Here is a 23,106-nt window from a genome sequence, read left to right as displayed (position 1 = left end):
CAGAGGGGGAATAATGAAAAATAAATGGATGGAGGTGGCTGTCGAGAGCCCGGATCATGGCCACGGCGGCACGGAGCCACTGGTGCCCCCCCAGCTCTGGATTTCCCCGACAGGTGCTGCAGCGCCCAGAGCAACACGCGCCTCTCCTCTGGCTTCTGGAATTCAGCACGGCTTCTTGCACAGACCCCCCTGAACCCCCCCTCACCCCGTCCTCCCTCCTCTGCACCTCTGCAGGGCCGGGGCGAAGCAGAACTGGGGGCTGCGATTTGTCAATGTGTTCCCCCCAGCCCTGTGACCACTGTTCATCTCTTTTCTCTAGGGAATTAATTTTACTAATTAAAGAATAGTAATGCATTTAAATTTTAAATCACAATCATGATTTTATTAATTAAAAATCTATATATCACTTTTGGAACACCAGCTCTCCCTGCCCGTCTGTCTGGGTGCTGGATCCGTTCCCAGTGTCCCCGGTGCCTGGGAGAGGTGGCCGTTGCCTGAGTCCGGCTCCGTTGGCTCAGAACGGACTGGAAAGTTCAGCGCTGGGTCCGACGGGACCAGGCATCTCAGGCCATCATCTCAGGGATGCAGCCGGCACCTCCAGGGAGCCAAGGAGAAGAAGCAGGGGGTCAGCCAAGCCCCGCCCCCCCCCCCCCATGCAGCCTAGCCTTCCTAGTGCTGAGAAGGTCCAGGGAAAGGAGGCTTTGGGCAAAGGAGAAGCAGGGATGGGGAGGGAAACAGCCCCGGGAGCTGGGCACTGGTCTGTGCTGGGAGGCAGCATCCATCTCTGCTTGTGGCTCTGGAGCTGTGAGTGTTGACCCTGGGGATGTGATCTGGGAATTGTTGACTCATTGCATCTCAAGAGCTTTGTGAGGCTCGAACTTGCCAAGCCTGGCTGCTCCTGGTCTCAAGAAAGATGACCTCAGACCCAGCAGTTTTCTGACCACTAGAAAAAGCCTGGCCAACCTTTGGCCTTGCATGGCTCCCACCCTGGACCCCATGTCACGAGTCTGGCAGGTGCTGGGGAATATCAGCTTTCCTGCTCAGACTGATGTTTGCCTCCAAACAGCCTTGCTCTTATACCCCCACCCTGCTGCCTCCTTCCCTGTCTGCCCCAGGATAGTGTTTGGTGCAGGACTCGCCATGTGCATGCGAGATCAGCTGCTCACACCTACTCACAGTCCCCATCCAGGTGCCATGGTGACAACATCAGCAGCAATATTTCATCCTTGTAAGCCAGTGGGTTGAATCATGGCTATTTGGAGCCCACGAGAGGGGCCGTGGGGGTCTGTGTGCCCCCAGCGAGGGGAAGGAAGGGCTGGGGCTGGGGTGGGGGTAGGGAGGGATGAGAGTGGAGGAGCTGTAGAGAGAGGTGGGTTTGGGGAGGGTATAGGGCTGGGAGGGATATGGGAGATCATACAGGGAAGGGTGGGGCTGGGAGAGGTATAGGGAAACATGGGGCTGGGAGGGGCGTAAGGAGGGATGGAGCTGGGAGGGATGTGGGGAGAGATGGGGTGGGGAGAGATGAGGGGAGATGAGGCTGGGAAGGATGTGGTTTGGATGGGACTGGGAAGGATGGGATTGGGAGGGGTGTGGGGAGGGATGGAACTGGGAGGTATGGGACTGGGAGGGATGTGGTTTGGATGGGACTGGGAAGAATGAGACTGGGCAGGGAGTGGGAGTAGGGGGAATGGAGGGAGTACAGCTCTGTGAAAGACACGGCATGGCGATGCTGTAGGGAGTGTACAGAGAGGCAGGGATCTAGGAGGGCTTTGGGGAGCAGGGGTCGGGGGGCAACAGCTCTGGGGGACCATGTGGCAGGGCAGTGGCTCTGGGAGGGTTGCCAGAGGGACAAGTGGCCCAGGCAGAGCCCCCCGGCGCTCCCTGCCCAGCCCCTGCAGCGAGGCTTTGCAGATGGGGACATCCCATGGCTTTGCCGGGGGCGGGGGACCCGATGGCTCTGTGCTGACGTGTCCCCCAGCCACTGGCAGCGCTGGCAGTGGGGTCGGCAGAGACTCGGCTTGTCTGGCGCGTGCCGTGTCCTCACAGCCTGCTGGGATGTTGCAAGAGCCGGGAAAGCAAAGTCACCGCCGCTCTGCGAGCTGCCCCCGCATACACATAACATACACATACACATAACAGGGCACTTCTTCAAGCATGAAGGCAGCAGACCCTCTGTTGTACGCAACAACGCCGATCACTTCATTTATCCTCCCTTTATGCCTCACCCGAAGTCCCCCTTTGAGCTGGCTGTGTCCATCCACATGGAGCCTTTTTTTGATAAATGTAGCTATTTTTCTTGACTACTGTGAGTGCCACCTTTGGTGCCTGGGCAGTATTTGCTGAATTGCTCCTTTAACAGACTTTGCCAGCGATGCCTAAAAGTACTGTTTTGCAGCTCAGCTTGCCTGCCAAAAGCACAGCCACCCTGAAACGCTGATTGTCTTGGTTATTGCCAGGCTGCTCGTGGGGTGCAGGGGTGACCTCTTAGGCACCCTGGATCTGCTTGTGCCCATTTTCCTGGGGGTCCTTAACGATGGACATGGAGGGCCAAGGAGATGTGGGAAACTGCTGTGACACCAGCCACAGCCCCGATGCCGGCTCGGGAGCGTCTGTGTGCTGGACCCATCATCCTCCCAGGATGCAGAAGGGGACAGCCGGGCACCACCTGCCCTGTCCCTCATGGGACACCGTGGGTTGGGGGTTGTCAGGACCCTTGTGTGTTTTCCAGCTGACCCCATCTGGAAGGGAGGACTGGGGTTATCCTTCCTATATTTTGACTACGGGGACTGCAGAGCCCACAGGGTGGTGGGACGGGGACAGTAGCCCTCCTGCCTTGTGCCAGCATGTCTGGGCAGATGCATTTTTTCCCAAGCATCCTCCTATCAATAACCCACTTGTGTTTCTGGTTGATGATCCACCAGCTGACCCTGGCTGGTGGAGCAGCTCTGCCTGCAAACTCTCTGCTCACAGCACCATGCTGACTGCATGGTCATAAGACCCTGGAAAAATCATGAAATGAACCAAAATCCAGTATTTAGTGCTCCTTTTATGGAGCCTTTCCTTTCCGGGCCGCTCCAGCGTGTGTGGTGTTGCAGGGCTAGAAGCTGACCTCTACTTGTTCCCATTAAAGGCAGCAACCCCTCTGCAGTCTCGGCCCTCCGGGAGACAGGGCTTGGAGGAAAAAGCCAAACTGCAACACAACCTGGCAGCCAAAACCACAGGGAACCTCCCGTTTTGGTAAAAGCCCCCCAGTCCCTAACCCCGGCAGCCTTTTCTCCTGACGTTGCAGGGATTCTGTGCATTGTCCTCCAGAATAAGGCTCGAGGGAGCTGCCTGGTAAAAAGGCAGCCAGAGGGGATGGCGTAAAAGAGTCCGGCAATACCCGCTGCTGCAGGGGACGCGGGTGGTAAAACATCCCTGGAGTGGCATGGCTCATGGCACAGCAGGGACGGGTCACAGTGACCGCGGAGGGTCTCCAGCAGGTTTGTGTGCTTCCCCCGAGGGGCTGGTGTGGGCACCGGGGAAGGGGGGACAAGCCATTTTGCCCCCACATCCGGGGGTTTTGCGCAGCCCTGGTCTTGCTCATCATCTGAGGCGCTTGCCTTGGGCTGCCCCCGGACTCACTGAGCTGACGCTGTGTTGGTGGAGGGGGGAAAGAAGCTGAAGGAGCCCCTGGAGAGTGCAGTTGCCCTCCCAGGTATGGGAAAACCCCATGCACCGTGGGGCTGTGTGGCTCGGCCTGGACTGGACGAGACAAATCGCCAAGTTTTGCTGTCAGAATAAGGCTCCAAGGGCTCACACCAGGCTCGGGGTCATTCCTGGGAGGGTTTGTTGGAGGCAGAGGCAGGTGGGTGCTGTGATGCCCAGGTACTGTGCAGGTGCCTTCGCAAAACCGCAGCATCTGGTGGGAAAACAGGCATTGGAGAGGGGTTTGGGGATGTACCCCGTTGTTCCTTGGTGTTTGATAAGCATTAGTCATGTCAAATGACTGGATGTAAATTTCTGATCATCAGGAGGATAAGCAGATCCCATCCGTCCTGGTGGGAAGAGGCAGCATCCCAGCTGGTGGGGACCACCAGCTCCAGACCTTGGCACCCCTGGAGAGGCAGGCCCAGGGCTTTTTTTTACGGTGCACCCGGGTCTTTTTTTTTTTTTTTTTTTTTTTAGGGTGGCCACAGCAGATCCGAGAGCACCAGCTGCTGGGCACGGCAAAAAGCGCTGAGGAGAAAGCTGTCGGAAGAGCTTCTGCTAGGTGTTTTGGGCTGTCTTGGCTAAATCAGCAGCTTGATGGTGGGTCTGCATCCTGCCAGGTGCCTGACAGGCAGGATGGAGACATGCAGAAGGAAAAGACACTTATTTTCCCACTCTGAATTCAAGTAAAGCAAGTATGGGAAAAGATGGTCCCCCTTAAAGGGCTTGGGTGCCTCCAAACTCATCCATCTTTTCCATCTATGTGAGTTTATTTTGACAGCACGGGAATGGATACAGCTAAGACAGGGGCCAGGACCCTTGGACCCTCCACCCCTTGGATTTACTTTTTCCCCTCTTCCCTTCACCTGGTTCCCACCAGTGCCAACTATTCACCATGTTTGAGCCGGGGCTGGGAAGTGGTGGGAGGAGAACGGGCTGAGCAGAAACTTGGAGAAAGCCTCAGATTTGCAGGTTGAGCCATCGCTAAGGAAAAACCTGGGGGAGTTTGGGAGGACTGGCCGTGTCGTGGGAGGGATGGGGCATGTGTCCCCAGGTGAGGGACACTTCAGCCAGCCCATCCTTTCCAGCAGCCACCAGCCATGTGGATGGGTTGTGGCTGCATGGCAAAGCTCCGCGCGTGCATCTTGCCGTCAGGAATAAAGCCATGATTTTTCTCACCGGGATCCTCGCCCTCGTTGAGAGAAGGGATGGAGGACACGTCTCTGCTCATTGGAAATGTCCCTGCTTCATCTCTTATGATTTGGAGAAGTGCAGCATGGGTTTGTTATGGAAATATCGAGACCTATAGTGAATATTTGCCTGGCACCAGGCTCACATATAGTTTGATCTTCTGGCTTTAAATGTGCTTTGAAAATAAGCACTTTCACGTAACTATATCTAATATTATTTTCCCTCCTCCCCACCTGGTCGGTGACAGTGGGAAGTTGGGGTGATGCTGTGGAAGACGAGGGCTGTCTGCAGCATCCTCTTGTCCTTGCAAAAGGCTGCAGAGCTCTGCCCAAAAGCCATCGCAGTTTTAGTGAAGGGACCCCCCGCCACCCCCGCCTGTAGGGAGGGCTGTGTCCTCTTCTGGGTCAGAATGTCCCTTGTTCCCTGGAAGCCACCAACCCCAGAGCAGAGAAGGTCTCAGCTGTGGTCCCTGGAGAGAAGCTGAGCCTGATGCTGCCTTCTTGCTTGGATAAAAGGATCCTGGAGACCTTGACCCTGCACTGGGTTTGAGGGGGCTGAAACACTGGCCGTGAGCTGCATTGCTTAAAGCCGGAGAAAAACACACAGGCAGCGTATAGGGACTTGCTTTGCTCCTGAAACTGGTTTCTTCTCCCTCAAGCACCAGCAGACTCAATCCCGTCCTTCAGGAAAGATGCTGCTGCATGTGGAAGTGGGGCAAAGGCAGCGAGAAAAGCCATGCCCAGGAAAGAACGAAAGTGCTCACAGAGCCAGGGCTGTGATATGCCAAAATCCCTTTGATTTTGGCGTGGTCAAAGCGGCAAAGGGAGGCAGACTCGTTTTTCCAGTGCCTATGTATAGAGCCGTGAGCTCACAGTTTCCAACGGCAGGGAGCATTCAAAGTATGGGAAACAGGAATTTCCACCCCGCCTTGGTGCTGGCAGAGAGCAAACTGAAGCTGGGGAGATGCTCGGCTGCCCCAGATCTGCTCTCGCTGGCCCAGATCACTCATTCAGCAATGGAGATGTCGGTGGGTGCAACCCGGGCACCTCCAGCAGCTTCAAGGAGGGGCCAGGGAGGGGGATGAGGATGCCTACCCCAGGGGTGACTGTGCAACCTCAGCCCTGGCACGATCTGTCTGGAGAGGTTTCAGCCTCAATTTCTGGACCATCCCAAGAAAACTGGGATAATGAGTGGAGTGGCTTGGTCCCTGATCTTAAGCGGGGGGTGTGGAAGGTGTTGACATGCTCCGGGTCTCCTTCCAGCGAGGGACAGGGCTTCACGGCTTGAGACATCCCCCCCGGCGCATGTCTCCCACCATGGGTGCTCTCTTTTGGCAGCTGCCCCAGTGCACGGGACGGCTCGGCGGGGCTGCACCTCCCCTGCTCCTTCCAGAAACCAGCCCCATGTTGTAACTGCTGCAACCGCTGCACCCACGAGCGACTGATACTGCTGCCCACGCCTGCAGCCCTGCCGCGACAGCCAGCCGCACGAAACCACCCCTCCTGCCCATAGAGGAACTCCAGGGCCCATCTCACTGGGGTTTGGGTGCCAGAGGTGCATCTCCTCTTCTGCCTGCCCCACGGATCCTGCAGAGCCCTGGGCATCTTCTTGGGGCGGGAGGACCACAGGGCTGGGAATGCTTGTGCGGAGCATCTCTCTGCCCCAAGGCAAGACTCCCCACTATGTCAGGGTTCTCCGGAAGGCTTTCCATGATGGAGACTCCAGGCCCTGCAGGGGCCATTGGGGCCCCTTGATGGTTCAAATCCAGGTCCCGTGGCTGCACTGCCACAGCCAGAGCTGGGGAAGGCGTGCAGGCGGGGCGCCTTGGGGTCACTGTGCCTGCTCTGGGAATCTCATCCTCACATCCCTGTGGAGCCGCTCAGCAACCCTGAGTGTGGGCTGGCAGCCCCGTGGCCACTGGCCGGGCTGAGGGGTGGCAGGGGTGGCTGGAAAGAGTCGAGACTGTGGGAGGAGTGACCCACCCCGTGGCAGTTTTTTCAAGGCTTTGCAGGGGAGACACCTCTCAGCTTCTCGCCTGGGGGTCGAGTGAGGGATGGGCAGCACCCTGGGACACATGTAAGGCCACAGGGAACCTTCTCCATGTGTGTTTCCAGCCGGCACCTGGCCAAACAGTGACTCATGAGCCACCTGCGGCTGCTGAGATGGCCAAGCTCGGGGCTTCTGCCTGCCCTGAGCCCACAGGGCTCCTGCCGCTGCCTGGACTGCAGTTCCCAAAGATGCTGGAAACCCCCTCCAGGGCAGGTTCAAGGCAGCAGTGGCCCTCGAGCCTGCTGGAGTGTGTTTGCTGGGCTGTGTGCTGCCACACCGGTGCTTGGGTGAGCGTCTGATGGTGTAGGGCGGGGAGCGCAGGGCTGGAGTGCGGAGTGTTTGGGGGATGAGGAGGGGAGGGGGCGTAGGGATGAAGATGTGGCCAGGGCGAGGAACAGGGAGCTGTGGCGGCTGGAGGCAAGAATTGTTTGGCAGGAGCCCAGCCCTGGTGCAGGGTGCTGCCGGTCACCCTGCTCTGCAGCAACAGAGGGAATTTGGGCTCCCGACATCCCCTTTAGCGACTGTTTCATTGGGGTTTGAGCTCAGGGATGAGCCCGACTACAGGTGCCCATCACATGAGGGAAAGCAGGCAGGACCGTGCTGCCTGTCCCTGCCCTCCGACGCCTGACACTGGCTCCTCGCCCCCTCCCTGGCCAACCAGGCAAATATCAGGCCTTTAAAACGGGGAACGAGTTCCTCCGCATTCAGTCCCCAGGAGATGGCCCTGTCCCTGCTCCAGCTTCTGCGCAACGCGCCCGCATGACACGCGCAGCCAACACCTCCGTGTTAGATAGGTGTCCCAGTCCCCTCCCCAGCTGGTGCTCGGTGCTGGGGCACGGCCAGCCCCGCTTCTGGGGACAGCAGTGGAGTGCATGGAGGGGCTCCTGCCCTGGTGCCCTGCAGCAGGTAAGGGGGCTTTGGGGGCACAGAGGAGCTGGTGCACAGGGTCAGGGTCTCCTTCTGCAGCACTTTGGGGGACCAAGTCCCTGATCCCTCTTAAAGCAGAGCAGGAGCCTGCATCTTTCTTCTCTTTGATTGGGAGGGGATGGTTTGTTGTGTTCTTGTGACCGTCCTGGCGCAGGGGATGGCTCCCAAGGAAGAGGAGGTCAGCCAAGGAGGGGATGGCAAAACCTCCAGAGACAGCTGTGAGGATGCCCATGGGCACAGTCATGCGTGAGAAAAGGGGTGCAGGTTTGGTCAGGTCTGACAATGCTGCAAGGTCTGGAAAAACCTGCAGGTTTTATGAAGCTCCAGTTTTAAGAGAAAGGAGCTGAGCTGAGCTGAGCATCCCTCCTCCCCTCTCCCCTCTCTCCTCTCCCCTTTCCCCTCTCCTCTCTTCCTCCGCCCTTCACCCATCTCCCGCTCCCTTCTCCCTTTTCCCCTCTCCTCTCTCCCTTCTTCCCGCTCCCCTCTCCCTTCCTTGAGCCGCCGCATGAATGCTCCCTGCCCTGGGAGACGCACGGCAGAGCTTCAGACCCAGCCCAGACGCGGGTCTGGGGATCCCAGCGGCCCCGCGCTCCCCCTGGCGCCCCAGGCTGGGGCAGGGGCCAGGCGGGATGGCTGGGCTCTGCCCTCCCTGCTCTGACTAAGAGGAGACGCCGGGCTCCGGGGCTTGCTGACCACACCATGCTCCGGCGTGAGGAGCACAGCCTGGAGATGGCTGTGGCCTGGCCACCAGCCTGGGACATGCTCCAGCAGCCTGGAAGGAGCCTGGCGTGTGTGCTCGCTGCCTGCCCCGGGTCCAGCACGCCCCCTCTCCATCCCCGGGGGGTCCTGTGCTCCCACCTGTCCCACTGCCCTGGCCTCCCCCTGCTCCCGCTGGCCCCTCTGTGTCCCCTGGGATGGGAGCATCTCCCTTTCCATGGCAGGTTTCTTTGTGGGATGGGAGTTCCCACCTCCCGTGCACCTGGAGCTGGCAGCAGTGCACGGAGGCACTCGTGACACAAGCTGAACCTGCTTTATCTGTACCACGTGCTGAGCAGGTCCATCCAGGGGCTCGTGCATGTGATTTTGCAGCCGGGGATTGTTGCCCCTGCTGGCTCTGGAGTTGGGGTCCTCCCGTCATCTCTCTCTTGCCCCAAGGGCCACACTGAGAGGCGTAATGCTCCTGAAAATGCCCTGTCTTGTTGAGAGGATGCCTAGTAGCTGTCAACTGCATCTGTTAGGGGCAAGAGGGCAAAAGCAAGAGAGCAGGGAGGAGGAGGAGGAGAGATGAAGAGATGGATCATGCTAATTATTTCAACCTTATTAACCCATCGTGCCTCTTCCTCGCAGCTGGGGAGCGCCTGTGTCCGACAGAGCAGGGATGTCTGAGGCCTCGTCCAGCAAGGAGGGACCCCCGGCCGAGTGCCCCATGTGCTACGAGAAGTTCCACCCGCTGGAGGCCATGCACCGCCAGCTCAGCTGCGGGCACACCTTCTGCCACGACTGCCTGGTGAAGTGCTTGCTCTCCGCCAAGCTTGACGGCCAGGTCCAGAGCAGCATCATCTGCCCCATCTGCCGCTACGTGACTTTCCTCAGCAAGAAGGCGGCTCTATGGCCGCCCAAGGCAGGTACCAACCTCCGGGCCCTGGACATGCCTCTGTCACCTTCCTCCTTGTCCCATCTGACCAAATTGGAGGCCAGCAACACCTTGGTGGTGCCCAGCCATTTTATGATACCGGTGCAGAGCTCCGGCCAGTGCTGCAGCACGGGGAACAGCCCCATGGACTTGCAGGGGGTCCCAGGAGAGCTGGCGCGGGAAGCCCACATCTTTGTCATCAGTGACCATGGGATGCCACTGGTGGGTGTGGACTGCAGCTCCCTCGGGAGGAGAAGCAGAACAGAAACACGAAGCTCGGTGTCATCCAGCTCGGCCCTGGGGGTGAAATGCTGCCAGTCGCCCATCGCCCTCGCCGTCCAGCTCGTCTTGACGGTGGCCATGCTGGCGGCTGTGCTCCCTTGGCTGCTGCTGGTGAAGAGGGACTCGTAGCAGGGATGGGATCAGCTCAGATGCTGGAGGTGTCACTGATGCTGGGACAGAGCTAGGGCTGGGACCTCTCTCAAAAGATCCCATGAGAAAGTCCAGAAGCAGCTCCAGGTGAAGCTCTCTCTCATCTGGCCAGGGACTGAATGGACTTTCAGACCTTTCCGCAGATCTCCGGGTGCTCACAGTGTCGTCGCTGGCATTTTCTGCCTCTTTTGGTTAAAATGTGGCTGGTCAAACCCTGCTAGTGGGTTCCCCTAGTGTCTTAGCAGAGAGCATGGCTTCTCCTCCCGCACCCTGTTGAGGAGAAATAACTGGACTCCAGACGATCCAATGTGAATCAACAGAAGCCGTTTATTAAGCACCGATCATCATCTTTTATACCCTGTGTTGTAGCCGTACACGCGACTCGCTTATTTCTGATCAGCGAGTTACACTGTCCACACGCTGTGCATGCAGTTCATTCACACATCAGATTGGTTACAAGAATTCGCATAGTAAATTGCTTAGTCATTAGCACAACATGTTTTCTACCTTCTCAGTTCCCGTTTTTCCCATGTACTAATTCCATCTTCTACCGCCTGTTTTGCTCTTAATCTAATCTCTCACAGTAGGGAGGCTGGCTCACATGGCCGTTTTCTCTCAGATACATTCCTACAATACCCCCTTTTTCTTCTTGAGCCAGCCAGACCTTATGCATGGCATTTTCTATCATGTCAGTCACTTTGCGGAGAACACACGAGGCTGCCATAATCAATAATAATATAACCAACAATAGCATGAGCCCTTGCTTTAGTAAATCTGATAACCATCCCGTTATACCCCATGAGCTTAACCAATCATCGAAACCGTTTTTGACCACTTTTAATTTGGACATGTTATCCTTCAGCTCCCGTAACTGCTTATGAATGGATGATGAGTGGTCGGAAAGGTTCATACAACACATACCTTCAAAACCTTCACATCCATGACCCTGAGCTAACAGCAAAAAATCAATAGCCGCTCGATTTTGCAACGTAGCATGCCGAATGCTATCAACATCAGTCAGCAAGCTAGATTTGGGTTGCCCATTGACGGTGCTGGGGGTTGTCCAGGCAAGGGATCAAGTTGCCCAGCAGAGGCACTAGGATGCACGCAGTCTGCACTGACTTGCCCAGGGGTGGCACTGGGTTGCCCACTGGGGGCCATGAGTTCGTAGGGTCATAGAACGTCTCAAGTCGAGAGAGACCCATGAGGATCATCGAGTCCATCTCCCTGCTCCTTGCAGGACTACCTAAAACCGAATGATATGACTAAGCCGCTCAACAGTTGCCCAAAAGCTGCACTTGGTTGCCCAGGGGCTGCAAAACCTGCCCATGGAGGGCAGTAGGTTGTCCAGGGCAGGATCTAGGATGCCATGTGAGGGTATTTTCTTGCCCAGGGCTGGCCCCGGCTTGCCCATCCACAGCAATGCGTTGCCCAGCGGCTGCATCGGGTTGCCAGAGCGGCTGCAGGGAGTTGCCCGCGTAGAACCCGGTTACTGAGCACCCTGCGCCAGCGGCAACGCTGCCCTGGTTCTGTGACACAGAGGGCACTGGGGATGCTGCAGTGTCTGGCAGTGCTGCCACCCAACCTGACAGCACAGCACTGAGTAGCAGCCCCCCCCGCACACCCCCAAGCCTCTGCAGGGTGAGTATGTCCCTGAACTGGGAGGGAAAAAAACAGGTCATTCTCCTAATCCCCCTCCATATCTCTTCTGTCCTCTAAATGTACCCGGATGAGGTGGTCGGGGCTCCTGTCGTGTGTCCGTGTTCAGGGGTGGCACAAAGTGGGTTTTTCCCTCCCTTTCCTAAACGTGTGTCTGTCAGTGTCTGAAAGGGCAGAGTTTATTTGTGGGGGTGGGAGCCAGGGAAGCTGCCTCCCACCCTCCCAAGGCCGTTTCTCAGGTATAAAGCGGCACGGAGCTAGGGAAAGCGCCGTCATTTATCCCTAGCCGGGACAAAAGGGCTGAAGGGAGCGGTTTGTGGGAAGCGGCACACACGGTGGTTTCTGTTGGACCTGAGCACAGACATTTCGTCCTCGGTTCTGCCAAACTGCCTCGGAGGGTCGTGTTTGCAAAAGCTTTTTTTTCTGCTAAATTTGAGGGTGTGAGTTTCCCGCTGCCTGTCCCACAGCCACTCCCATCAGGGATCTTGCTGTAGCACACCCGTGTCCTCATCTTCCCCTGGGGCTCCGAGCCAGGCTGGGAGCAGTGGGGACGGGACGGTATTAGGGGAAGGACACGTCGGGCTGGCTACAACAGCCGTATTGAGGGACTTATTCCTGCCCCTGGGTGACACTTGTAACCTCACAAGAGCTTCGTACCGAGCACCACGTACCCCTCCGGAGTGTTTGTCCTCAGATGAGGTGTGTTTGGTGGCCCCCTGCCTTATCTTGCTGATAACCATCGATTGACAGCCTCAAGCTGGAGAGGACAATATGCAATTCTTGGTAGCAAAATCTTCATGTGTGGCCATTCCTCCTAGGGCTACTGCAAGGCTGGTGTTTCCAAACCACTCTGAAAAGACTGTGGGCCATCTCCTTCCCACGCACACTGATCTTACACCAGGTGAGCCATCGACACCTTTCCTCCTTTGCAAGGCAAGAGGCGGCCCCTCTTTTGAGGCTGAAATAGGGGTGTGGGGGGCTCAAATTTGGATATAGTCCTGCAAAGCTCAGCTCACCTGCAGGCTCCTCACTCCAGCATTTAAGGCAAGGGAAGATAGAGGGGGTGAGGATGGAGTCCCTCACCCACCCACAAACGGCGCTGGGCCGGTAGCAGATGTGTGTCCAAAAGGGACGCAGCTCTCGGGGCTGGGAATGGAACTTTTACAGAGAAAATGACCTCTGGAGTATCAGAAGATCAGCAGATACGCCAGCCAAAAGAAACAAAGGAACAGTAGAGAAGGAGCAACTCCAGTTTGACTGGATTGACAGATTTAAGGAAAAGGAAGGCACGGTATCTGTCATTCTCCTTACGGCCGTGATTTGTTTTTCTCCGCCTTCCAAGACCTGACGCTAGATACTAACAACAAAGTCAAATGCTTTTATATACAAATGTTTGGGATGCTGTCAGAAGGGATTTGTTTTCAAGGGGTTTAGGCCTGTTCAGGCGCTGTGAGGGCGCTCTGTGCGTCGCTGTTTGTGTTTGAAGTTGCGGGTGTTGCTGTAAGAAGTAAGGCAAGTGCAGGAGGTTGCTGAGGTTGTCCTCTCTCTCCTCCTCTGTGCAGGACACGGACGGGACACACGAATAGCAGCGGTGGAGCATGGAGTCTGTCGGCTCTCCCTTACCAGCAAAGTTCGCCCATCCCAGAGCCATACCCACCAGGTTTCTCCCTGCCATCCACACCATGGCGTCAAGCTACAAGAACCGATTTCCTTACCGCCCCTTGCCTCAGAGCTACAGCCTCCCCTGGATGCCCAGCACCTACTACAAAACGGCTGCCAGCAAACCAACTTTGGCTGCCTTTTCCAAGAGTTCCCAGGGGATAACCACCGGCGAGAAGCTTCCTTCTATTTCCACCAGATCGACCGTCTTCACCCAGTACACCCCTGAAGACTGGTACAAGTCCAACGTGACCAATTACAGGGAGTCGGAGACCTCCCAGAAGAACGCGGAGCGCCTGAGAGCCGATACCTCCCGCATCATTGACCACAAATACCAGCAGACCAAGAAAACCCAAGTAGAAAGCACCAAAAACCTGGGAGTGCGCGCCAATGACATCGCGTTTTGGAAATCGGAGCTCTGCCACGAGCTAGATGAGGTGATCGGGGAGACCAACGCGCTCACAGAGGTGAAGACCAGGCTGGAGAGAGCCTTGGCCGAGGCGGACGCCCCTCTCCGGGTAAGCACCCGTCCCGGCGCGCTGCAAGCTGTAGCCTACTGCTGAAACATCTGCAGCCCTTCAAACGTCTCATTAAGTTTCACTGCAGCTCCGGAACGTCTAGAAAGCTTTTATTAAGAGGCCATTAGTTAAGTTAGTAGTAACCAAACCCCCCTTGCCATCTGCTGGATCCCCTGTCAGCACAGGCTGGGCACGTCAGAGCAGCATTTGCTTAACTCAATATTTTTACACGCGGTACATCCAAAATCCCGGTTTGGGAGACAAAAGCCCGTGTCTTACCACGAGGCTCTGGCGAGGTGGGCGTCAAGGCTGACACAGGTCCCCCGTTTCAGCTGTGGCTGCACCAGGGACACGTCTGCTCCCTCATGATGGTTTAATGCTGATGTTGCAGCTCGCCTGCTCCTTGTCAGCTAAACCAGCTGCCCCGGGGCACTTTTTTCCCCCTCTTGTCATCTCGGTGCCCACCTAGAATTTCTTTTCTCACGTTTCTGGAGATGGGGACGGTCCCCATAGAGAGCCCTGCCCCTGCAGCCAGCGGTGATGGCGTGTCCCCAACAGGTCGCTCAGGAGTGCTTACTTCACCGGGAGAAGAGGATGGGCATCGACCTGGTCCACGACAATGTGGAGGAACAGCTCTTAACAGTAAGTTGGGCAACTCAGATCATGCGTTGAAGCTATTTTTACTGGATTTCAAAGTTATGGGATTTGGAGCACTGATCACCTGCCTCCAGCAGCCGGAGCTTCACAAAGGCAATGGGTTTGTGCTGAAGTCAAGTGAGCTGAGAGCAACACACTTCCTCCGGTGGAGCTGAATGTGTCTCAGAAATTCAGCCTGGGCATTTACACCGCAGTCAAGTCCATCTCCTCTTGTCCCGTACGGATGGGATTCCTCCTGGGGAGGAAAACATTTTGGGAGCAAAAAGGGCAGGTGCTGATCTGGGGACGGAGGTGTGTAGTGGTCCAGGGAACCGCTCTGCCTGTCCACACCAGGATGTGTCCCTGTCCGTGCAGTGGGACTAACCACCGCTTGACACTGAGGTCAAGGTGAAAAAATCCTTATTGACCCACCCTGAAAGGGAACGCAAAGGCCGTGGCTGCAGCCACAGCACCCTTCTGTCCCCTCCAGGGCGCTGGGCGCAGGCTCAGCTGCGAGTTTTCCTGCCTGTTTGCTTTGGGCAGGAAGACAAGCAGGCAAGTTCTTGCTGTGTGCAGGGTTGGAGAGGTCCAAGGGGAGGAGTGTGACCAGGACGAGTGAGTATGGACACTGATGGGGTCCTCTTTTGCCTTTGCCCAGGAAGTCGATGTCATCAGGTCGTGCCGGGAGAAGATGCAGCAGGTCCTGGACAAGGCCAAAGCCCAGATCACGTAAGGACGAGCTCCTTCTCTCATGTCGTAGGGCTGATGTGCATTTGTGGTCACAGCAGAACCCCAGCAGATGTGAACCCCCAGAAGAAGCCTGTCTCTCCCCACACCTCGCAGGCATAAAGCCCATGGAGGCTCCATGGCATGCGGGCGGTGATGCTCGTGGGAGGACAGAGCTGCGTGGCAGGGCGGGAGCTGCTGTGGGGAGTGGAACGGGGAGGAAGCCATTCCACCCGTACGTCCCCACCGATGGCTGCTGTTTGCATGTTGAAGGTCCAACCGGGCGGCCCAGCACAACCTGGAGAAGGATCTGGCCAACAAGCAGGTGGCCCACCGGATCGACGACAGGTGCCACCACCTGATGAACACCTCCCACGGCATCAGTTACTACCGAGGGGTGGAGCAGGTCGATGCCACGTGAGTGCACGCTGTCGGTCCCCAGCAGCAAGCTGTCCCCGGGATACGCGGTGCCTCTCCCTGGCAGGGAGCTGCTTGTCCCCAGCCCAGATCCATCCCGCCTGGAGACACCTCCCTCAGAGCGGTCATTTCTCTCCGCTCCCCGGAAAGGGAGCACAACCCTCTGCTGACAGTTGGATGCCAAACATCCAGAGGGTGAAAGCCAGTCCCACCTCATTAAACATTCTACCAGGGGTTGAGAGATCAGCCTGCCAATTAATTCAGCGGAGCACCTCTGCTGAAACAGCTCACTAAGTTTATGCATATTTTCAAAGATGTGTCTTAGATGATGCTAGGCGATGTTTATACTTTTCAAGGACTCTTTTCAGCTTCCCATAGAAGTGAGGAGGAGCATAGGCAGAACAAGGGAAAGGCCAACGGAATATTCCGTACCATAGATGCCATGCTCAGGATATAAATGGGGGTTGGTGCGGGGTGGGAATATGCGGTCGGGGCTCGGGAAGGTGCCAGTTCACTGGGTGGTGAGAGTGACTTCTCTCATTATTATTATTATTATTACTATTATTATTATTCTTACTATTATTATTATTGTTCGTTTCTGTTATTGTTCTATTAAACTGTCCTTATCTCCACCCACGAGTTTTTCCCTTTCCCTTTCCCCTCCTTTTCTCCCTCTTCTCCCTTCTGGGGGGAAGGGGGAGAACTGCACCAGCGCATGCGTGGTCCTGGCTGCTGGCTGGGGTTAAACTATGACATACAGTCCAATTAAAAGTGTAGATTTAAGCTATAGTGAATCCACGCTGCTCCCTGGCAGGGTCCATGCCTGCCCACATCCAGCTTACCGGGGGCCTCTCCTTTTCCCCGCCAGGATCTCGGTGCCGCAGTCCTGGGCCAAGTTCACCAACGACAACATCCTCCGCTCCCAGAGCCAGCGGGCGGCCTCCGCCAAGCTGCGGGATGACATCGAGAACCTGCTGGCGGTGACGGACAGCCAGATGTGGCGGCAGTTCAACGCCGTGAACGGCGCCTTCACCAACCGCATCGCCGAGACGGCCGATGCCAAGAGAAAGATTCAGACCCACCTGGCCAAGGTAGCCTGAACCCCTCCCTTTTGGTGTGACACTGTCACTTCCCGGTGACACCTCCAAAGCGCGACCCTCCACGCAGACCTGGCCCCAGCAGAGGAACGGTCACCACAAGAACCTGGTTATAGCATCATTTAGAATCATGGAGTCATAGGATGTGTTGGGTGTGAAGGGACCTCTCAAGGCCACCTAGTCCAACCCCCTGCAGTCAGCACGGACATCTTCAACTGGATCAGGTTGCTCAGAGCCTCATGCAGCCTGGCCTTGAATGTCTCCAGGGGTGGGGCCTCCCCCACCTCTCTGGGCAACCTGGGCCAGTGTCTCACCACCCTCAGTGCAAAGAACTTCTGCCTAATGTCTCATCTAAACCCGCCCTGCTCTAGTTGAAACCATTGCCCCTCATCCTCTCGCTACATGCCCTTGCAAACAGCCCCTGCCCAGCTTTCTTGGGGACTTTCTTCTTGGAGCAGGATGAGTTGGCAGTGTAATTTCATCCCAAGGGATACTGCCCGTTGCTCATCCCAGCTGACAGCCTGCTAGCACAGGGATTTCCAGCAGAAAATGCCAGCGCTACTTGCATCAGCGCTAGTTACTTCAGAGGCGCTGGCTGCCCTGCAGAAGGGCTTTACTGGGACTCTGCTGGGGTGTCTGCTGTGGGGTTTGCAGCTTTGCTGCTCCTCCAAGGACGTGTTTTCGGTCTCAGCACTCTGTGGTTGCTGCACAGGTATCGGTGTGTTTGCTCCGCCAAGCAGATGAAGTGGAGATCAGCCATGGGCAGCAGGCTCGCACCACTGGCTCTCATGGAAAGCTGCCTGAAAAGTGCTCGGCACAGATTAACCGAGCAGAAACTGGGCTTGCAGCATCGCAGGCTGGTGCCACATCCTTCAGCGAGCATCCACCAAAAACCTGCCCTCTGTTAGTTGCTAGTGATGGACGATCAGTTCCTGCAAGCAGTAATTTTGGGGAGCGGGTAATTCAGTAGATCCATCACTGCTCCAAAACCTCCTCTGATGTGACAGCAAGAGCAAAGAGAGGCTTTTCCCCGCAGAGAAATGGCTGCTGGATCTGTGCCTCCATCTATGGCAGAGTGAGAGCAGTCTGAGCCCGGGGTCTGCTAATTGAACTTGGTTTTTTTCTGCAGATGGATGGCAGAAAAGGGAAATCACGTTGCCGCTGGAGAATATATTTTTTAAATTTATGCATGTGTTTCTTTCTTACGCCAGACACTGCAGGAAATAGTCCAGACGGAGAGGAATATAGAAGCCATCCAAAAGGCCATTAGGGACCAGGGGCCTCCATTAAAGGTGGCTCAGACCCGGCTGGACGAGCGCACTCGGAGGCCAAACATGGAGCTGTGCCGGGACACTGCCCAGCTGCGGTAAGGCAGGAGCGCGGGGCCGGCGGGGACCTCGAGGGCTCACGGGTGGTAGCACTCGGGAGCATCGCTGGATGACAAAATTAATCATGGGGGGTTGGTTCTTTTCCCTAAAGAGTCCTTCCAGAAGTGCACCGACATAATCAAAAGCAATGAGCGGGTATCCCAGCCTTTGGGTGCTGGGAGAGCTCTGCGCCCACAACGGAGGCTGTACCCCATGGCCGGGGGCGGCCTGATGCCACCCCATGAGGGGCCGGATTTTTCCTACTTGCGTCAACCCCGTCTTCTCTCCTGCCTGCTTCCCGGCGGCTGGATGGGCTCAGGTTTGAAGGACAAGCCCTTTACTCTCCAACAGGCTCATGCTGAGAGCTCTTAGGTCCTTCCTTTGGGGTAACCGCAAGGGTGCAGCTGCTGTGCAAGGTGCTGTGTCCAGTGCTGGGCTCCCCGGTTCCAGAAGGACAGGGAACTGCTGGAGAGGGGACAGCAAAGGGCTACCAAGAGGATGAGGGGACTGGAACACCTCTCTTGTGAAGAAAGGCTGAGGGATTTGGGTCTCTTCAGGCTGGAAGAAAGACGCCTGAGGGGGCACCTTCCCAACGCTTATCAATACTGAAAGGGGGGGTGTCAGGAGGATGGGGCCAGGCTCTTTTCAGTGGTGCCCGGGGACAGGACAAGGGGTAACGGGCACAAACTTGACCATAGGGATTTCCACCTAAACAGGAGGAGGAACTTCTTTGCTGTGAGGGTGGCAGAGCCCTGGCCCAGGCTGCCCCGAGAGGTGGTGGAGTCTCCGTCTCTGGAGACATCCCAAACCCGCCTGGAGGCGTTCCTGTGCCACCTGCTGTGGGTGACCCTGCTCTGGCAGGGGGTTGGACTGGGTGATCTCCAGAGGTCCCTGCCAAGCCCCGCCAGCCTGGGATTCTGTGCACCACACGGAGAAGCAGTGAGGGCTGTGCTCACCTCCCCTGGGGACACTGGAAATCCTGTCAAGGACAGAGGGAGCTCTTTGGCATTGCACCCCGAGGGGCTGGGGAGGATCAGGCACCCTGAACTTCACACCTCCTCCTGGCAGCCCGCTGGGTGAGGCTCCCTGGGAAGCCTTTTCAAAGCAATTTAAACCCAGCCCCAGAGCCGGTTTAGCATCTCTCACGCCATCCTTTGTTCCATCCTCCACTTGTTTCACCTTCGCTTTTAGCCTCTCCCAGCTGTCCTCTTTCGCTGCGTGTGCACCCGTGGGTGTGGGGAGGACCCTTGCCCGGGGAAATCCAGGAGGGGGAGCCAAGAAACCCACAAAACCAAACAGGAACGGGAAACCACAGCTGCTCGTCCCTCTGCTTGGTGGCACCACCTGCTCTGGCAGACGCGGCTGCGCGTTGCCGAAGCCTTCGAGCAGACGTTCACCGTGCCTCCTCGCCGAGACCCCGAGGAGCTCTGCCCTCAGCTTCCCCATGGATCTGACACAAACAGGGGGGGTCCGAGTGAGTCTGAGCGCACTGAAGGGGGAAAACCCATGCCCCAGGGGCCCATCAGCAGCGCCATGCTAGAAACCACCCGCGTGACTGGACTTCTAATGAGGGCTCCTTGCTGTTTTCCAGCCTTGTCAACGAGGTCCGTGACATCCATGGGACGGTGCAGACTCTTCAGCAGCAGCTGAGAGACAGCCAGGACACCTTGCAAATGCTGGTTCGTGCCAAGGCTGTCCTGCAGCACGACCTGGCCGTCAAAGCCAACTCCCTGTTCATCGACCAGGAGAAGTGCATGGCGATGCGCAAGACCTTTCCCAGCACCGCGCGGCTGCTGGGTCCCATCTAGGCTGGGCTCAGCCCACCCCACGGCATCCGTTGCCAAAGTTATCAGTTTTCCCTATATGTTATAAATAGTACATGATTAACCTTCTACTTCCTGATGGAAGCCTGGGTAGAAATTAAATTATCACTTTGCATGTCACATGGTCTAGCAGGAGTATTTTTTTTTCCCTTTGTTTTTTCTCTTTCCACTGCTCTTTCACGGCGTGCCAGAAAGTAACTGAAAATATCCTGGATGCAACTAAGAGCAAATCCACCCACGGGGATTCATTCCTACCCATTCGGTCTGTGATTTTAGGAGAAAAAGTGTCGTGTCCTCCTCCTTTGGAGTCTGATGTGGAAAAAGCACAGGGTGAAGCCATGTCTCAAATCACCTCCTGTCCTCCATGGGCCTTAGCGTGGCTTTTAGGAGGATCTGCCCCATGACCTTCCCAGCCACAGAGGTGACGCCGACAGGTCCGTACCCTCCTTTAAACCCTTTTTAAAAATAGGTGCAATGTTTCCCTTTTTCCAGTCCCCGGGGACTTCACCTGGTGCCATGACTTTTCAAATACCACCTTCTTCCAGGAACACCCCTTGATTCCTTTGGGGTATTGCACTGGTGTTTCCCTCCTGGCTCCTGTGACCTCAGGAGCCCCCGGCTCATCTCTCCAAGACTTCAAGTGTGAGGCAGCGTCACCAGCGCGTCTCAGAGCAACAGGCCCTCGCTGGCACCCCGTCCCTCCAACCTTGGCATCTCATCCCACAGGGACAGCCCGATATTGTCCCCCTCTCCCTTCAAGCCTTGTTTAAAGCTCTGTCAATGAGCCCCGCTACCTCCTGAGCAAAGACCCTCTTCCCCCTTGGAGGTGGGTGGTGAGACCCTGGCCCAGGTTGCCCAGAGAGGTGGGGGAGGCCCCATCCCTGGAGACATTCAAGGCCCGGCTGCATGAGGCTCTCAGCAACGTGATCTAGTTGAAGATGTCCCTGCTGACTGCAGGGGGGTTGGACTAGATGGCCTTGAGAGGTCCCTTCCAACCCAACGCATTCTATGAGTCTTGGATTCTATGAGAGGTGAACCCCATCTGACACCAGCAAGCCTGGTGCCGTGTATGTCATCCCATTACCATAAAACCCAAAATGGTGTTGGTGACACCAGCCGCGGAGCCACGTATTAATAGGCTGGTCCCACCTGTTCCTTCCAGTGTCATTGCCCGCAACTGGGAGGAGAGGAAAAAATAACCTGCCTCCCAGATTCCCTTACCAACTTTCCCAAGGCCCTGAAGTCTCCTTTGATGGGTTATCAAGCATTGGAACAGGCTGCCAGGGAAGTGTGTCGTGGTTTAGCCTCAGATGGCAACAAAGAACCACGTGCCGCTCGCACGTGCCTTCCTAATACAGGAAGGATCGTAAGAAAAGGCAAGACTCTTGGGTTGGGACAAAGGCAGTTTAACAGAACAGCAAAGGGAACAGGTAAACAACAACAATAACAACACGGATAGGGGAATATACAAACGCGATTACGGAACCGCCGCTCCCCACCGCTCGCCGACCAGCTGGACCCGGGACGCCCCAGCCCACTTTTAAGCAGCAACTTCCTGCCCCCTCCCCCGGCAGCTCAGGGTGGGCGTGGCTCACATGGCATGGAATACCAGGAAAAGTTAACCCTATCCCCACCGGAACCAGGACATTATCCACCCCTTATTCCATACCATCTATGCCATGCCCAGCAGGTTCCAATGAATTGCCAGCACTTTCCCCTGTTATATATATATATATATATACACACATATAATGGCCTTAGTTTATGGGTCATCCCTCCAAAGTGTCCGTTGAGTTCTTTTAATCCACGGCTTTGGGCTCCATCTGTTAGAACAGTCTCTCAGGGCAGGTGAGATGCTGGGTGGTGCTGGTCTGTTGCATGCTGTATTTTTCGGAGCTTGTGAGTGGTGCACCCGGTGTGGCTCATGCACACAGTCTGTGGGCTGAAGATGTAGATCTTGAGGAAACTGCTGGGTGCCAGCTGCTGAGATCAGTTCTTATCCCATCATCCCTGTGCCTTACTCGTAGTACAACTGATAGCAATTATAGCAATGAGGACATACAGTGACAGTGTTACTTAGCAATTAACAGCACACAATCTGATTCATTGGCTATTCTCGCCCAAAATCAGATCCCCATGAGGTACACATCGGACTTCCCCATCCTGCCGCATCACCCACCAAGTGCACCCAGGTCCTTGGGCAAAAGCAATCCCACGGATGGGTTTGCCTTTGCCTGAGGCAGGACTAACCCAGACTGTCTTCCCTGGCATATTCTTCATGTGCACTACGGGGACTTTATCCCCTTTGACGGTACATGGAAGTTTTGATTGGGCAGGGCCAGCCCGATTGGTAGATCCCCTGGTGTTAACTAGCCAGGTAGCTTTTGCTAAATGTGTATCCCAGTGTTTGAAAGTCCCACCACCCATTGCTCTCAGTGTAGTTTTTAACAGTCCATTGTATCGTTCTATCTTCCCAGAGGCTGGTGTGTGATAGGGGATGTGATACACCCACTCGATACCATGCTCTTTGGCCCAGGTGTCTATGAGGCTGTTTCGGAAATGAGTCCCGTTGTCCGACTCAATTCTCTCTGGGGTACCATGTCGCCACAGGACTTGCTTTTCAAGGCCCAGGTTAGTGTTCCGGGCAGTGGCATGGGGCACAGGGTATGTTTCCAGCCATCCAGTGGTTGCTTCCACCATTGTGAGCACATAGCGCTTGCCTTGACGGGTTTGTGGCAGTGTGATATAATCAATCTGCCAGGCCTCCCCATATTTGTATTTCAGCCATCGCCCTCCATACCAAAGAGGCTTCAAACGCTTGGCTTGTTTGATCGCAGCGCATGTCTCACATTCATGGATGACCTGTGCAATAGTGTCCATGGTCAAGTCCACCCCTCGGTCACGAGCCCATCTATATGTCGCATCTCTCCCTTGATGGCCTGAGGAGTCATGGGCCCACCGAGCTATGAATAGTTCACCCTTACGTTGCCAGTCCAGATCCACCTGAGCCACTTCAATCCTAGCGGCCCGATCCACCTGCTGGTTGTTCTGATGTTCCTCCGTGGCCCCATTCTTCGGTACATGGGCATCTACATGGCGTACTTTCACAACCAGATTCTCTATCCGGGCAGCAATATCTTGCCATAGGTCAGCAGCCCAGATGGGTTTGCCTCTGCGCTGCCAGTTGCCCTGCTTCCACTGCTGTAACCACCCCCACCGAGCATTTGCCACCATCCATGAGTCAGTGTAGAGATAAAGTACTGGCCATTTTTCTGGCTCAGC

At 56.2% G+C, this 23,106-nt stretch overlaps 1 protein-coding gene across 1 annotated transcript; it reads left to right on the top strand.

The window, feature by feature from the left end:
* The first annotated feature begins 9,235 nt into the window (after nt 1-9,235).
* Nucleotides 9,236-9,901, top strand: LOC134523540 (RING finger protein 222-like). The gene has a single exon (XM_063352533.1). It carries the CDS (start codon nt 9,236-9,238, stop codon nt 9,899-9,901), a length of 666 nt encoding a protein of 221 aa, XP_063208603.1.
* The last annotated feature ends 13,205 nt before the right edge of the window (nt 9,902-23,106 follow it).

The sequence above is a fragment of the Chroicocephalus ridibundus genome, chromosome 14 (assembly GCF_963924245.1).
Source record: "Chroicocephalus ridibundus chromosome 14, bChrRid1.1, whole genome shotgun sequence".
NCBI classification, from domain to species: Eukaryota; Metazoa; Chordata; class Aves; order Charadriiformes; family Laridae; genus Chroicocephalus; species Chroicocephalus ridibundus.
The sequence above is the reverse complement of the archived record's forward strand: the minus strand, read 5'-3'. Positions and strand labels throughout refer to the sequence as shown.